The 17574-nt window shown below is 39.1% G+C and overlaps 1 protein-coding gene across 1 annotated transcript in view; it reads right to left on the reverse strand.

Moving 5' to 3' along the window:
• MAMDC2 (MAM domain containing 2) overlaps nt 1-17574 on the reverse strand; it is a 221995-nt gene that overhangs the window by 64923 nt on the left and 139498 nt on the right. The window contains exons 8-9 of the mRNA XM_027839070.1: nt 13394-13537; nt 9450-9715 (exon numbers count right to left, since the gene is read on the reverse strand). Of these exons, the coding sequence (XP_027694871.1) occupies nt 9450-9715; nt 13394-13537 (410 nt within the window). The remainder of the gene's footprint in view (nt 1-9449; nt 9716-13393; nt 13538-17574) is intronic.

Here is a 17574-nt window from a genome sequence, read left to right on the forward strand (position 1 = left end):
TTATTAATAATGTCATGGGTCCAGTCCTTACCCCATAGCTAATAAAGAGCTCATTAGTACAAAATTCTTGCACGTGTGCTCCTAAGGCAAGATTTTTGCATCTCGTTTTCAGCACAGCCCTAAGGATTGATCAATCCATCAATTAATATTTATTAAGTGCTTACTATGTGCCAGGCACTGAGCTAAACACTGGGGATGCAGAAAGAGACAAAAGACAGTGCCTGCGCTCAAGGAGCTTACAATCTAATGGGACAGACAACAAGCAAATCAATGTATACAAAGCCAAAGTATATACAAGATAAAAAGGAAATAATTAAAAGAGGGAAAACATTGGAATTTGGAAGAGTTAGGGAAGACTTTCTGCAGAAGATGGGATTTTAGTTGGGGCTTAAAGGAAGCCAGGGAGGTCAGGGGTCAGGGCAGAGGAAGGAGAGCGTTCTAGGCTGGGGGACTGTCATCAAAAGATAAAGAGGCAGTCTTATGATATTTCATGTTTGATATATTGAGTTAATTTTTGTTTTGTCTTGTTTTAGACTTGTGATTTTATCCCTGTGGGTAACATCAGGTAAGGAAACTCCTTCAGTCACTGCATAACAGCAACTGCTCTGTAATGTATAGTCATAGAATTGCCTGGACAAAGAGAAGTCTTGGCTTGCTGGGCCACATCCTATATAGGACAAGCGTAGGGACCAGGTTTGTGAGTTCATTGACGTAGGGAACTCCCTGGATGTAGAAATCCCCTTTACCAATGCACATCCACACCTTCTCTGCTGAGAAAATAGGCTGAGAAAGTTGTCCACAACACTGAGAGGTTAAGCAAGTTTCAGAGGCAGGGCTTGAACCTAGATCTTCTAAGGTCTGAGGCCGACTCTACATGTGATACCCCATGCTAGACTCCACATCCAGATAGATGCCCCAAATCCCGTATTGATAAATGCTAAGAAAGTTAGACGCTGATATCCAAAAGTAAGCCAGGGGTGGGGGTGAGGAGTTCACTCTCTCAAATCACTCAAGGACATAGCTTCCCCAATACTGCCTACTTTGGGCAAGGCCACAATTCACTAAGCCTTGACTTGCCTCTATAAGGTTTATCATCGGCTTAGATTCTTAAAATCTAGCCAATAGCCCATAGATGCTCAGATTCCTTAAAAGAGTCTAGCTAATATGGCGAATCTTCAATAAACCTTGTTTTTGGCTGAAAGAAGGCGTGGGTCAAATTTTTTCGGGCAGGACCCGCGTGTTGTGATGTTGGGGCTCCCGGGCCCCTAACCTCTAGACCTCATCATTAGTGCTCTATCCACTGTACCACCTAGCTGCCCTGACTACAACATTATTATAATCCCCTTCGTGCATTCTGAGGTTCAGCCAAAAAAAAAAAAAAGCCTATCAGCTATAAGGTTTATCATCCTCAGCCCTGTTGTGGCTAGGTCATCTCTGAAAATTATTTTGGTCTCTTGAGAAAAGTTGGCAAGGCCTTTTCTGAGCCTTTGCCCACTGGAAGACACAGGGCAGCATAAGATCTAACTGCTATAAAAGCATCTGCTTAGGCCAAACTCAGAAGAATAATGCTTTCACATAAATTCTGTGAATCACTGGAGTTTAGCACACCAGTAGTTGTAACTGGTTAAAGCTAACACTAAACCACAACAACTTAGGTTTATACAGGATCATGGGATCATAGATTTAGAGCTGTAAGGGACCTTAGAGTATTCTGGTTTCTCTCTGCCTTACCAATAGTGCCGTGAGGTAGGAAGTCCACCTACTGTTCAGACGTTTTTCAGTCATGTTCAACACTTCATGACCCCATTTGGGATTTTCTTGGCAAAGATCCTGGAGTAGTTTACCATTTCCTTCTCCAGCTCATTTTGCAGATGAGGAAACTGAGGCAAATAGGGTTAAGAGACTTGCCTAGGGTGTCACACAGCTAGTACTTACTAGCTGTCTGAGGCCAGATTTGAACTGAGGAAGATGAGTCTTCCTGGTTCTTGGCCTAGTGCTCTATCCCACTGCACCACCTAGCTGCCTCACACCTTTCGATATCCTCCTTTTTTAACAAGGGAAAGAACTAAGATTCAGAGAAATGAATATGTGACTTCCCCACAAAGTAAATGTTGACTCTCGGATTTGAATCCAGATTTTTCTTGACTCCAGGTCCAGTGGTCTATACCTTGGATAAACTAGGCACAATAAGAGCAGTTCACACTTACTTTAAGGTTTCTAAAGTGCTGTCTTCACATAAACCCTGTGAGGTGGGCAATGCAAGAATTATTATCCCTACTTTAGAGATAAGAAGACTGAGGTTTAGAGAACTTAAGAGAGTCATACAGCTAGGAAATAGAAAAGGTGGGGTCAAAAATAATAATAGCTAGCATTTATATAATGATTATGAATATTATCTCATTCTGTCTCTCACAACATCTTACAGATGAGGAAACTAAGGCAGACAGGTTAAGTGACTTGCTCAAGGTCACACATCAGAGGTCAGATTTGAACTCAGGTCTTCTTTACCCTAGGCCTAGCTCCAGCTCCACTTCATCCCCTTGCTGCCTCAGAAGACTCATAGTATATTAAGTTTTCTGAATCCAATTGAGAGCTCTTTCCACTAAACCATGATGATACCTATAGACAGTAATAGTCAACAATTATTTTCTACATGCTTATTTTTTTTTAAATGACTCTCCAAGGAAAAAGAATATTTTGGGAATGATTTACTTTGACTTCTATATGGAGAAAAACCACACGGAGGAACCATATAATCATTCAGATTTAAACACTGTGGCTCTGTCAAATCCTGAACTCCCTAAGAGGGCTTCAAAGGGGATTGCCCATATGTAAAGGATTCTAGGACCATAGATCTTGAGATGCAAGGGACCTCAGCAGTCATCTATTCTCACCCCCCCCCATTTTATAAATGAAACTGGTTACAAAGTAGTAAACTTCAGAGGTGAGAGAGGAACCTGGGTTCTCGGACTCTGGAACCGGCTCTCTCTCTCCTCTGTTCTGTGCTTGTGGCCTGCAGATGTGTTTGGACTGTCCAGATCCAAATCCTTCAGTGCTAGGGTCAAGTTGTGTCCCTTAGGAACACAAAGAATAGTTTCCTCCCCATACTACCCTGGCCACAGCCTGCCACTCCCACACCCATAGCCCTACCTAGACATTTAGTTGTGGGTGTCTAGGGAAGGGAAACATAAATATATTTCCAACTCAACATCTGGTACAGCTGCCACACCCGTGACCCAACATCAGTGGACATGGCGCCTAAAAAACCCCCCAACAAAAATATAATATATCAATGTATTATAATATGTAAACAATATATGATCATATATTTATGATATATTATAATTAATAATATACTTATATATTATATGTAGGTAATATTTAAGATATAATAACAATATATCATATATCATAGATTTCTAGATCATATGTATTACATATAAATAATAAATATATAATAATTGTATAATTTAGGTTTATATATAATTATAATAAGCTTGGCTTAGAAATATTGACTTTACAACTAAGAGGATAAAGTAGACTTAAATAGCTTACAGAATGGATGAATCTTAGCACGGCAAAGTCTTACCTTATGGTAGTTTTATTCTTCCTTTCTCAGGGCCTCAGTTTCCTCTTCTATATTATCTTAAATCATCCCTAAGGTATCTTCCATCTCTAAATATATGACTATAATCTATCCACGGGTGGCCAATGCATGGTCTAACTTGGCCCTGTTCCCACTCACTGAACACTGAGGCCTGATCTTACCCCAAGGCCAGCCAGTATGTTTATTCCAGACCTCAGTCTCGTTTGTAAAATGAAGGGATGAGATGATGACTTCCGAAGTCTTTTCTCCCTAGGATTTTTGGACTTCTTGACTCCAGGGGCATCTACTCTACCACACTACCTTTCTCACATCAATACAACTAATGAAGTTTGCTTTGTGAAACATAATATCATTACTTTTTACTCAATCCATCTAAATATCTATCAGCATTTTTATTCATTCCCTTCCATTTTTCCTTTAAATGTCCATAGATAGTGTATGCTCTGTTCTGGGTTTTTTTGGCTTCGTATTATTTCCTAAAGATATTCCCCTTTTTCTTAATTCTTATTGATCTTAATTGCATTATATTATCTATTACACTTGGGCCACTAGGTGGCACAATGGATAAAGTGTCAGGCTTGAAGTCAGAAAGATTCATCTTCCTAAAGTTCAAATCTAGCCTCAGATACTTATTAGCTTGTGACCCTCGGTAAGTTACTTAACCCTGTTTGCCTCAGTTTCATCATGTGTAAAATGAGGTGGAGAAGGAAATGGCAAACTACTCCACTATCTTTGCCAGGAAAACCATAAAAATGGGCATGAAGAGTTGGACACAACTGAAATGACTGAACAACAAAAATCTATTACACTAATATATTGCAATTTACCTAATTACCCCACTGTTTTATTGGGCATTTAGTTTGGTTCCAAGTTTTTGGGGTTTTTTTTTTACAATTACAAGTAGTGCTGCCATAAAATTCTTTGAACAGATATATCTTTTCTCATTTGTTTAATGGTTCCTAAAAATAATATTTCTAGGCTACAGTCCAACAATTGAATTATTACTTCCATCACTTCTTTATAGGCTTCATTAATGTCTTCTCTCAACAGATCTGGTGGACTTCAAAAATTCCCCATTACCAAAGGAGGTGGCTGTGGTTCTCTTTAATATCTTGATAGGATGTGGGACCCATCTACAGAACCATATGTACCTTGAAAGGGTCCACTGACCTCCGGCACAAGTATGTATACCTTAAAGAACAAGGAAAGGCTCAGAGTAAGGTTTCTCCCTATGGAACTTGGCAAAACTGCATGCTCTTTACTCCTTGTATAGAATCTGACTCAGAGTAGAAAACCTCAGAGATTTTCTAGTTCAATCCTTGGCCATAGCATGAATCCCCTCTATGGTATCCTTGGTACATGGTCATTCACCTTCAAATTGCAATATGGAACTCAACATTTTCCTGATGCAGCTCACTCCACTTTTGGACAGCTCTAATTATTATATAATCTTTTCTTATCTTGTTCCTAAATTTGCCTCTCACTAAATTCTACCCATTGCTTTTTTTAAAAAATTTATTTATTTTTTTGTTTGGCGAGGCAATTGGAATTAAGTAACTTGCCCAGGGTCACACAGCTAGTAAGTGTCAAGTGTTTGGTCTGAGATTGGATTTGAACTCGGATTTGAACCCAGGTCCTCCTGACTCCAGGGCAGGTGTCTATCTACTCTGCCATCTAGCTGCCCCTACACATTGCTTTTAATTCTGTCTTCTGAGACCAAGTGAAACAATTTTCTACCATGAAACAGCCCTTCAAATTCTTGAAGCCAGTATTAATTCCCCTACACTAGCCCCACCCCAGTTAAGTGGTCTTTTCTCCAGGTCTTTCCATCTGATCCTCACATGGACTGAGTTGGAATCTTCTCACCACCCTGCTCAACTTTTGTCAGTCAATACACATTTATTAAGCATCTGCTATATGCCAGGCATAATGCTAAGTGCTGGGGATATAAATATGAAAAAGAATGTTTCTCAACTCTAGGAGTTTTTAATATAATGAAGATATACATAAAAGGAAGCTGAAAAGGGGAAGAGAGGTACCAAGTGCAGAGCATGAGGAAGTCCTGCAGTTGCGTGGGAAAAGATGAAATGACTGTCCTGGGCCCCCTTCTGAAGTGGAGGATCTGGGAGGAAACCTCTCACATTTACCTTCTGCAATCAGAAGGAGGAGCTCCAGAGGTGGGAGATGCAGAGGAGGTGGGAGTTTCAGAGTTGATGTGATCTTATAGGAAGGTAAGTTTCTGGAGACAGTGATGAAGTCCAGGAGATCAGCCAGGTGGGAAGTGAAGCATTTCAATGTCCCTCCTAAATTGTAGTGTCCAGTGCTAAATGCATTACTCTGGATGTGTTTTGTTTGACTTGGGGAAGGAATATAGTGGGCAGATTGTGGATTTCTGTATTCTAAGAGTATAGTCCTTATTCTAGACGCTATGCTTCTCTTAATGCAAGCTAAGAACAGATTAACCTTTTTTGTTGTTGTTGTTGTTGGTCCCTAATTACACCTGTAATTTCTTACTTGTATATAATTAGCAATATTGCAAACCTGCCGAAATAGGATATTTTGTTGCACTGAAAAAGATTATATTGTTGTTGATACCTTACTACAAAAGTAATTCATGCCCCAAAGGATACCCCAAACTCTGGGCTCACCAGTGCTGGGTCTAATCTCAGGAGGTAATCCCCAAGAGTCATTATTCTCTTTGCTTCATTGTCCCCACCCAGAGTTTATTTCAGGGAGATTTCCAAATATAATATAGGTATAGCTCATATCTAGGTTTCCCCAAGTGTGAGTTTATAGGGTCTCTCTCTCCCATATACACACCCAAGGTAACAATGTGGGTGTGGGTAGGAGAAGATAGCTTCTATTTCATCCCAGATAAAATGCAGAGGATGCCTAGGTAGAGAATCCAATAAACTGATACAGAAAAAAAAAAAAAACATAGGACAGACAAGAAGTCCATAAACAGAACTGAACCTGGGGATACCACCAGGGCAAACATTCCAGTAAAATCTATCTTTATCTCACAAGGTCCTTCACAGCCCCTCCCCCAACCCCACCAAACTCATAATTACCCTTGCCATTTGAGCTCCCTCTGGAACGCAAATACATCTCAGGGATGCTGGACCCTTCCCCCTAGACCTGCACTATCTAAAGATTTTACTGTAATACTGGGAGAGGCATGGTATCATGGGGTTGAAGGCAGGAAGACGAGTTCAAATTCAACCTCTGACACATACAACTTGTGTGACTGGGTAAACCATTTAGCTTGTCAGCTCCTGAGGCAACTCTTTACATTTATAGAACAAAGACTAATGTGCATTGGTAAAGAGATATCCTCAGAAGTACTCCCTACACAGATGAAATCAGAGGTCTGAACAAAGTCCTGATCTCTTCCCTGCTCCCTCCACCCCCAAGTTGTGGCTTTTTCCTTATAATTCCTCTGGATGCTGGAGCCAAATGGATGACCCTTTTCTTTTTTCAAGCAGCATGCTGCTCAGGAACTCTCCTCTCTTCTAAAAGGACAGTTCCCAACTCTCAAAGATAGTGTTACTCCTGAGGCAGCTCAAAACTGGTACTACTTAAGAAATCTCCCTTCTCTGGCTAGAAGACTAGATTCCAGGATAATGCTTGCCTGGAAAATTGAAATCCCTCCCTCCTCAATAGTTGGCTGGGATCCAGTGACATTGGCCATGAACTCTTCTCTAGGTCTGAGCAGGCAAGCACATCTATTTCCATCATATGTTTCTATAGGAACTCTATAGTTGCCCTAGCTGCTGCCATTTCTTGGGTCAGGAAAGGTATTTGTGTTTGGAAGGCTCTGGGTAAACATATGTAATTTTGATGTAATTCCCATTAAATTGTGAGCTACTTGAGAACAGGAACTGTCTTTTTGCATGTCTTCATATCTCCAGAGCTTACCACAGTGCCTGGCATATAATAGTTGCTTAATAAATGCTTATTGATTGAATTATTGATGTGCTATTGTTTTAAGGCCATCATTACTGGTTGGGGATGGGAAAAGAGTACATGGATTATATAAATGAATGAATGAAACTCCAATGGAGGATTAAGCCTTGAACCCTCAATGAACCCCATTTACACAAAGAAGGAAATAGTTAACAACGATACACTTTCTAAGACCATAGCCTCGAGAAGAAAACTTTGAAATTTCTTTCTTGAATAATGTCAGGGAAGGCAGGAAACTTATAACAAACACTTTCTTAGTGCTTGGGCAAAAAAAATCAAAGGTTAGATGATAATTTCTGACTGGGCAAACTAGCAGCTAGTAACAGAGACTCTGTGACTGGACCTGTCTTGTGTTTTTTCAGCAGAAAGTCACAAATTGAGACTCCTTCTAAGTCTGCTTCTCCATAAATTCCTTGGGTTGGCCATAAGTAGACAAATGTTTGACAATTAATGCTCAAGAAGGCTGTGGTTGTGAGTACTCTCTTATGCCTGCATCACTCCAGTGATCTCAGAATTCTGGGAATCTTCTGATAGGATGAAACTGCCTATGGACATCCCAGAATGACAAAATCTGAGTTGGAAGAGACGTGAGAGGACATCTGGTTTGTTAAACTGTACTTGAACAAGAATTCACTCCATAATATACATGACAAATGGTGACTCAGCCTTTACTTAAATATCACTAGTGAGGGGGAACCCACTAACTCATATTCCTTACTGCTCCCAAACTTGGACTCTTGTAAAGTAGAAATATAACTGCTTCAACAAGACTTGACAGGCAGGAATTGTATTTTGCACTTTTTTGTGTCCTCCACAGTACTGAGGTGTACTTGGAAAGATTCTCTCTTTTCTAATTGCAATGAAGATCAGCCAGAGGATCCCATGAGTGGTCACTGGATTTAAATCTTAGATGACAAGCAGCAAGAGTTTCCTTTGGGCTATGAATTCCACTCTCCTCCCACCCCCCACTCCATTTCTGTTTTAGTTAAAGGTCTCATAAGTTGACTGTGACACGTGCTTGACCCTCTTTTAACCTTCTCTAACTTTCTTTTTGTGGGGAATTTTGGCTTTTAGATGGAAGCTCAATTGTTGTATCTGGTCTTTGTACATACACTCCCAGTCTTTGAGTTGTTTTGGATAAAGCAAACAAACAAACAACTTGTAAACTCCCTGGGTGGTTTTGGGACAGAGGCAGAAGCCCTAGAGATAAAAAATAAAGGCAAGGACATCTTGTTCACCAATGAAGGTTATCAGTCTCAGTAGAAGGAAAACTGACTAATCCTGAATTATGAAATGGCATTTTGTTGTTCAGTTGTGTTTTAGTTATGTTCAACTCTTCATGACCCCATTTGGGGTTTTCCTGACAAAGATACTGGAGTGGTTTGCCATTTCTTTCTCCAGCTTATTTGACACATGAGGAAACTGAGGCAAACAGGGTTAAGTGACTTGCCCAGGGTCACATAGCTAGTAAGTATCTGAGACTAGATTAGAACTCATGAAGATGATGAGTCTTCCTGAGTCTAAGCCGAGTGTTCTATTCAGTGTACCATTTAGAGGTGGAATTTCACCACTCTTTTAATATGTGCTACCATACCTATGATTTCATTGGCATAGAGAACTCCCCATGAGGAAGTTCTCTCTACCAATGGAGATCAACACCTGTTCTGCAATTTCTAATTGACTAGGGACCTGAGAGTTGACTTGCTGAGAGACACACAGCTAGAATATGTCAGAGATAGGAACTGAACTCGTATCTTCCTGACTCCAACATTGGCCCACTATCCACCAAACTGCACTGCACTGGAATCTTACTGCCCAACAAAGATCAATACTTCAACAAAAGGGGTGGTGGGAAAGATGATTGATTTGACAGTACCTTAGAAGGCATGGGCTTCTTGAAGGTGATTTCAGCTTGAAGCCAAACTCCCTGTGGGGACTCCAAAACCGACCAGATTTTCTCTTGGACTACATGATTCTCTTCGAAGATATAAACAGCTAAGGTGTCACTCATTTTAAAAAATCCGTAAATGGCATAATAAAAACGTAGGCAATACTGCAAGTTTCCTGGTAAGGAGGAACCATAGAGACGTCCAATGTAGCCTGGCTGTGATGTAAACTTTGTGTTCGCCAGCAAGTAATACCCTGAAAATAGCAGAGATTAGTTATTACTTAAATCATATAGATATGGTATTAAAATATTAAACAACAATGAGGAAAAAGAAAACACTTCTGTTATTCTCATAAATTTTGTTGGTTGATACAGTTTCCAAGTCTAGGGCTTTCAGTGATAGGATATGTGTTTTACAGAGCTATATTTAAAATAGGGGCAGACGGGAGGACTCCACATTGAGCTCCATAAGCCATTACTGATATGAGGCTGCTTGTGGAAAGATTCCAGTCATCATAGTAGATTAATATGGTGGGTTTTTTTCCCCTTGATTCACAGAACAAAAAAGGCAAAGTCGGTCTTGGGGCAGCTTGCCCCCTTAGCTGGCCACTTGACTGATGCTCAATGCTCTTGTTTGCTGGACAATAAAGGTGAGCTTAGGCTGTAGAGCACATTATTTATTCCTGTCCTTGTACTGACCACTTGGTACTGAAGAGATAAGAGTTTGAAGAGCTCTTGTGCTTGGGGCCTGAGAAAGCAGGATGAGTGGCAGTTCCCATCGCTAGCAGTTCTATGCTCCTCTTCTGTCACCTCTTATCACCCATACATGTGTTTTAAAGCTGAGCTCCTGTCTGGGAAAGTTTAAATCAGATGTGATCTTCTGGGCTCAGAGAGCTTCTTCTCCCATCCTCCCACTCCTCTCCTCTACCCAAGTATGAAGGTCAAATTCTTTTGGGGCAAGTGTGGAAATGATGAACACATGAGTGGTAACTATAATATAGACCAGGGTTCTTAACTGAATGTCTGTGAATTTTTCTTTTTTTAAAAAAAAAATATTTTGATAATTGTATTTCAATGTAATTGGTTTCCTTTCTAATTCCATGCATTTTATTTTATGCACTTTGTTAGCAGGATTTTTACTGAGAATGATGAAACAGCAGGTCAGAGACAAAGTGTGAGTAATCAGGTAGCTGTTTAATTACTTAGTTTCATTATGAGGATCAGATTTGCAAATCAGGAATTCCCCTGATCAGAATTCTACCTTGCTGGAGTGAAGACAGAGATTATATAAATAAATTACAATGGGAAGGTGGATTATGATAATTTCCAGGGCCAGCTCACAAATCCCACAATACTAAGGTACAGGTGTCCTGAAGTTGTGGGGACAGCGTTGTTCAAGTCTTTGGGGGTCATTACCTGGTGGGTCACAGGACCAGAGTTCTATCATGGGAACAGACTCTATAGTCTTTGATTCACTTCACTTAAGGTACAGGCACAAGGATGCCAGTGATTGTGAGAGTTGTCAAAGTTTGATTGATCATTTCAAGCTGCATTGTGAGTTTCTGACTCACAAGCTAGAAGAGGCAATTCTGAAAAGTCTAATCTATTAGTATATTCATTACATGTATCATATTGATTATTATAAAAATCATAATTCCCTTTACAACTTAAAAATAATATTTCAATAAAGGGTCCCAAAGACTTCACTTGGCTGCCAAAGGGTTCCATGGCACAAAAAGGTCAAAAACTCCTGGTAGTGGAAAGAGCAAATGGAGGAAGAGTCAGGAGACTTAGGCTCAAGTCCCAATTTTGTCCACAGGCAAGGCAGTTGGCATCTCTGTGCCTCAGTTTCCTCAGCTATAAAATGAGGATAACAATAACAGTTTAGCATCTCAAAATGCCAGAACATCTGGCCTGGAATCAGGAAGACCTGAGTTCAAATTTGGCTTCAGACACTTACTTGCTGTGTGATCCTGAGCTACTTTACCTCTGTTTGCCTCAGTTTCCTTATCTGTAAAATGGGGATGATAATAGCACCTACTTCGCAGGTGTATACTGAGGATCAAGTAAAATACTAATTGTAAAGCTCTTAGCACAGTGTCCAGCACATAGAAAGTGCCATATAAATACTAGCTATAATAATAATAAAAATTATTATTATATAGCACTTTAAAATTTTCAAAGCATTTTATATTTATTATGCTATTATACTTATTGTCTTTGATCCTTACAACAACCCTTTGAGGTAGGTGTTATTATTATATCATATTATCAACATCATATCTTATATAAAAATAATAATTACACAATACAAATATAATTATATAATATTATATAAAGGGATTAAATATATTTTCATAAAATATTGCATTATAATATATAATGTGTGCTGTGTAATATATTAATATAATTTTATTAATATGTAATATAATATCTTTGATCCTTACAAAAACCCTTTGAAGTAGGTGTTATTATTATCCCCACTTTACAGAAGAAGAAACTAAGAGAAGTCAGGTGACTTGCCCAGGATCACACAACTAGTCTGAAGCAGAGATTAGAACTCAACTCTTCCTGTGTCCAGGTTCAGCACTTCATGCCACTTAGCTGCCTACCTGCTTTAAAAAAAAACATATATATATATATAATATTTTATTGTTCCCCTAATTATATGTTAAAACAATTTTTAGCTTTTTTTTGTTTGTTTTGAGTTCCAAATTCTATTCCTCCCTTCCTTCCTCTGCTGCCCCTCCTTGAGACAATAAGCAATCTGATATAGGTTATACATGGGCAATCATATATGCCTATTTACTTTTACTACCTCCTTTAGTAGGGTTGTTGTGAGGAAAACTCTGTAGAAATGTGAGTAGTTTTTTTTGTTTTGTTTTGTTTTGTTTTGCTAGGCAATGGGGTTAAGTGACTTGCCCAGGGTCACACAGCTGGTAAGTATCAAGTGTCTGATCTGAAACCAGATTTGAACTCAGGTCCTCCTGAATCCAGGGCCGGTGCTCTATCCACTGTACCACCTAGCTGCCCTGAGTAGCTGTTTTTGTTGGTCCCAGAAGACACAGGCATGAAAAGAAATAGAGTAATTCTTCTCCCCTTTGCCCATCTCTGCCCTTGGTACCCCCTCACCACTTAGGTCTCCAGCTTGTACCATCCTGGTTCTCAAACTGTTCTTTCAACGTGTCCTTCAGTTGTTTTCGTGTCTGTGTGCTATGTACAAACTGTGAGCACTTAAAAGAGTAGAGGCAATATTGTATTTATTTATTGTCTCCTTTTCCTCATTGCCTTTCACTGTAGTTTATTTGACAAAGTAGGCTGCTGCTGACTGACCACCTGTGGAATTCTTCCTGCTTGGGATGACAATGGATCATTTTCTATGCTCTCAGTACACTTAAGGGTTAGCTAAGAATTCTAGCTTCTAAAAGAGCCCATCAACTACCACGTCAAAATTCTTGATTCAGATCCCTGCTACTAAGTGTGTGGTGCTGTGGAAGGAGTGCTGAGTTTGGAGTAAGAGCCTCAATGCCACTAACCATCGATGTGACCTAATTTCTCGGGGCCTCAGTTTCTTCATCTGTGCAGTGAAACAGCTGAACTCGATGATGACTAAAGTCCTTTTAACTGTAGTGCTGTGATCCTCACACATTACTGGTCTTGAACGTAACTTTCCCACTTAAAATGAGTCTCCTAAAGTTTGATCATTCCTAGGGCAACTGCTACTAGAAACAAAGTAGCTTGAGTTCCAACTTAGCCTCATGTTTTATGATTTTAAACAATCAATCACCCATTCCTTCTTCAGAGATACAGCTTGTAAAATGCTTTTTAAAAAAGCCTCAGTTGGAGGACAAAAGGAAAAGAGGGGTCCCCACCACACCCCCACCCCCACCACACACACCACACCCGCATAGCATGCTAAACTTTGGATATACCAAATCCTGTAGTGTGGTCTCCTGCTCGGTACATATTAGGTTTCACTTTTACTCTGCTCCAGCCAGGGCCATCTTTATCTTGATAGAAATTGCACAGATTTTCCTCAAAATCACAGCTTGCTTCTGAAGCATCAAAAGAGACCCCTGAAAGAAATAAATCACTGGTTAAAGTATCACTATGCATAAATATCTGAATGGAATACATAATTCTGTCAAACCACGGGAAGCAGGCCACAGTATGTGATGTAATAGGAAAGAACGCTGGACTTTGAGGTTAGAAGACCCCTTTCTTTTTTAAATTAAATTTTACTTTTTCAATTATCAAGCATTTGTTTTTTCTTCTTCCCATCTTTCCCAGTCCCCAACTTGAAAAAAGAAAAAGAAAAACCTTTTAAAGAATATGCAGAGTTATGCAAACTATATTCCCATATTGGCCAAGTCTGAAAATATGTCTCATTCAGCTTCTAAGTCTATCACCTCTCTATCAGAACTGAATGATCACTGCTTTGATCAGAGTTTTTAAGTATTTCAAAATTGCTCATTTTTACAATGTTGATGTTATTAATACAAATTTTTCTCCTGGTTCTGCTTACTTCACTCTGCATCAGTCCACACAAGTCTTTCTAAGTTACTCTGAAACCATCTCTACCTTCATCTCTTCCATCACAACAATATTCTATTTATAAACCATAATTTGTTTAGCCATTCTCCAATTTATGAGCATCCCTTTAGTTTTCAGTTCTTTGACCCTACCAAAAGAGATGACAATAAATATTTTTTACACATACAGGACCTTTTCCTCTTTCTTTGATCTCTTTGGGGTATAGAGGTTCTGCCCCTTTCTAGCTTTACAATCTTGAGTAAGGCATAGGATCATAGATGTAGAGGGAAGGGAAGAGAAAAATCATTTATTAAACACCTACTCTGTGCTAGGCACTATGCTAAGAGTTTTACAAATATTATCTCATTTGTTCCTCACAACAGCCCTGGGAAGTAGGTGGATTATTATCACCATTTTACATTTGAGGAAATTAATCAACCAACATTTATTAAGCGCTTACTAGGTACCAGGTATTATGTTAAGTGCTGGGAATAAAAAAAGAGGCAAAAGACAGTCTCTGCCCTCAGGGAGCTTACAGTTTAATGGAAACTGAGGTACACAAAGATTAAGTGACTTGTCTAGGCTCAAATAACTGGTGTCTATGGCCAGATTGGAATTCAGGTTTTCTTGATTCCAGACCTAGGACTCTAATCACTGCATCATGTAGCTACTTGAAGGGCACCTAACATACTGAGTTCAATTGAGTCATTTTACTGATAAGGAGATTGAGGCATAGAGTGGTTAAGTGATTTACACAGCTGATAAGTGTCTGAAGCATGATTTTAAAATATTTGCACTATGGGATAAGTCTTGGAGTTACCGTGAAGTTCAAATAAGAGAATGCATTGAAGGGGCAGCCGAAGTCAGGAGGACCTGAGTTAAAATCCAGCCTCAGACCAAACACTTGACACTTACTAGCTGTGTGACCCTGGGCAAGTCACTTAACCCCAATTGCCTTTAAAAAAAAAAAAAGAGAATGCACTGATTTTCCCCAACTGCTGGTTCTTTCTCCTATCAAAATTATATTGTATGTATTTTGTATGACTTACATAAAACACATATAAAAGGCAGTGGTGTATAGAGAGCTAGAGAGCTGACCTTAAAGCCAGGAAGAACTGAGTTCAAGCCCTGTCCCTGATGCATCCTGGCCATGAAATTTTGAGCAAATCACTGAGTTGCTAGGCAACTGTCTAAAAGTATAAATTGTGGGGAAGATGTCAACCTGTCACTGTGAGTTCAATGTGCCAAGGAAATCATAGATCCAGCCCTTGTCCCTCCTATATGTACACAATGTTTCCTCTGATAGCTGGTAAGCCATTTGAGGACTGAGGGTTGATATTTTTGTCTCATGTCCCTAGCATTTAACAAAGTGTCTGGCACATAGTAGGTACTAAATAAGTACTTGTTGATTGATTGAATGAGTGCAAATGGCACATTGTCAGGTACTATACAATTGTTAGATTGTGTTTTTATTGCTTCATTTTCATCAGCTTTTTGCTTCAGGGTAGACTGTGGAAATCAGATAGGCAAAAATATTTTACACATCTCGCCTGCTGACATGTTATCATCAAGCCATCTTTTTGGCATGAAGAGTAAATCTGTTTTGTATTCCCTATGGACCCCTCGTCCCTTCACATTCTTCTGTATTCCCTGTTAAAGTACATAAGATCCAGACTCCAAAAGATAATTTACCATCAAGATATGACGCATCAAGACCTTTGGCATTTATTTTCATGTTCCTTCACAATTCAAAAAGATACTCAAACAAAAATGTAAAAATTCTAAGTAGATATTTCACAAAGATTATTTCCCAGAGGCAGCTCTCTTGAGACTCTAACTTATAGAAGAGTTTCTGACCTAAATTGGGAGAAGTCGTTTCCTCTCTGGGAGTGTTATACCAATGAACTCGTGCATCTGGACTCTAACCCTTAAACTAGCCCTCTCCCCCCAAAAATATAATTCCAAAATAGAGATAGCATAAAGTAGAGAATACAGTATTGTGCTCAGGGTCAGGAAGACGAGGGTTTCAATGCTGTCTCTGACACTTACTGGCATTGTGACTGTGGGGAAGATCCTTAATCTTTCTGTGCCTTAGGTAATTTACCAGGATTTATCTATAAAGTTATAGCTGGGTTATAATCTGGGTTATAATTATAGATATAATGGGTTATAATTATAGATGGATTATAATTTGGTTTGGGGAGTTCTCATCCTAGAAGGTCCCCATGCTCATGAAATCACAGATACCTTTGTGAATCTTGGTCGTGTTTTCCTGAAATGACATTCCTTTTTGGATAGTCACTATTCTCTTAATACTTACAGACAGCTTTCTCTTTTTAGGATATTTTAGGATCTCTTTAGCTTTGCTCCATTGACATTAATGGTATGTGTTTATCTGTCTGAAGAAAATCATTGATCTCTATGGTAATGTTTTCTTCAAAAAGTCAGAATAATCGCTTTATCTGTGATTCTGCTGCTGCTGTTTAGGTTTTATGAATATTTAGAGAGCTTGTCAAAGTATAAAAACAGTATCTCACCCTAGATTACCTTTTCAGAATAGATATGATTTCTGCTTTTTAGGTCTAATCCTGAAAACTCTATTAATAAATCACCTGAAAAGCTTCAACATTCATGGTGACCTTTTGGTCAGATTTGGGACAAGGTCCTCATGATCACATGAGACCTTCAGATCACCAAGAAGGGCTCTCTTATTATGAACATATGCAAGGCCATGTCTAAACAATGAATGGATTCAAGGTTAGTCACCCCGCTGTTACTTGGCAATGAAAACTCAGATCACACCTCAAAGCATATAGCTCAATGTCTACTTCAGGCATTAGAAGGTCATTCCCCAAAGCAACAATTTAGAAAAGTTCAAGTGCATCCCATCATTCACTCAGAACCTACACCTCCTTCCTCCCAAAAAAATCAATACTGTGGTAGAATTGCATTACATTTATCAAATGGCTAAGAGGGATTACACAGGATAAAAATAGACTAGTGGCTCTGTTTATCTCCATGTAAACAAATGATTTCAACTTGGTAGGCATTTGAAAACACACTCTCTGAAGTTGGAATCATATTCTTTAGTAAGTCAAAAAAATAGATTTCCATTCCTAAAGGAATATCCCTTAAAAAGAAAGAATTTGTCTGAGACATTGAAAAAAATCTCAGAAAGGAAAATCTAAAATTAAAATGTGAGAAGCTGTCTGATAACATCACGGTATTCTTGATTCCAAGGCCTGCTAAGCACTTCTATAAGAATTATCTTGTATATGTTTTGTGTCAATTTTGCATAGACTCTTTTATGTATATGTTGTTTTCCCCAACAGAATGTTCGCCCTTTGAGGGCAGGATATACCGAAACTTATTTTAGTTTTATTTCTTTGATTTTTGTCTTTGCCTCCCCAAGGGCCAGCATAGTTCCTGACACATGGTAAGCTCATAATAAAGATCTGTTGACTAATTAATTGATAAAAACCAAGAAAATAATCTTGCTGGGAAAACAAGCTCAATTTATGTTAAATTTCTAGAAGTGGACAACATGGGTGATAGGAGGGAGGGAAGGGGAAAGGAACAA

This window comes from Vombatus ursinus, unplaced genomic scaffold, assembly GCF_900497805.2.
Source record: "Vombatus ursinus unplaced genomic scaffold, bare-nosed wombat genome assembly UNPS02014832.1, whole genome shotgun sequence".
NCBI lineage: Eukaryota > Metazoa > Chordata > Mammalia > Diprotodontia > Vombatidae > Vombatus > Vombatus ursinus.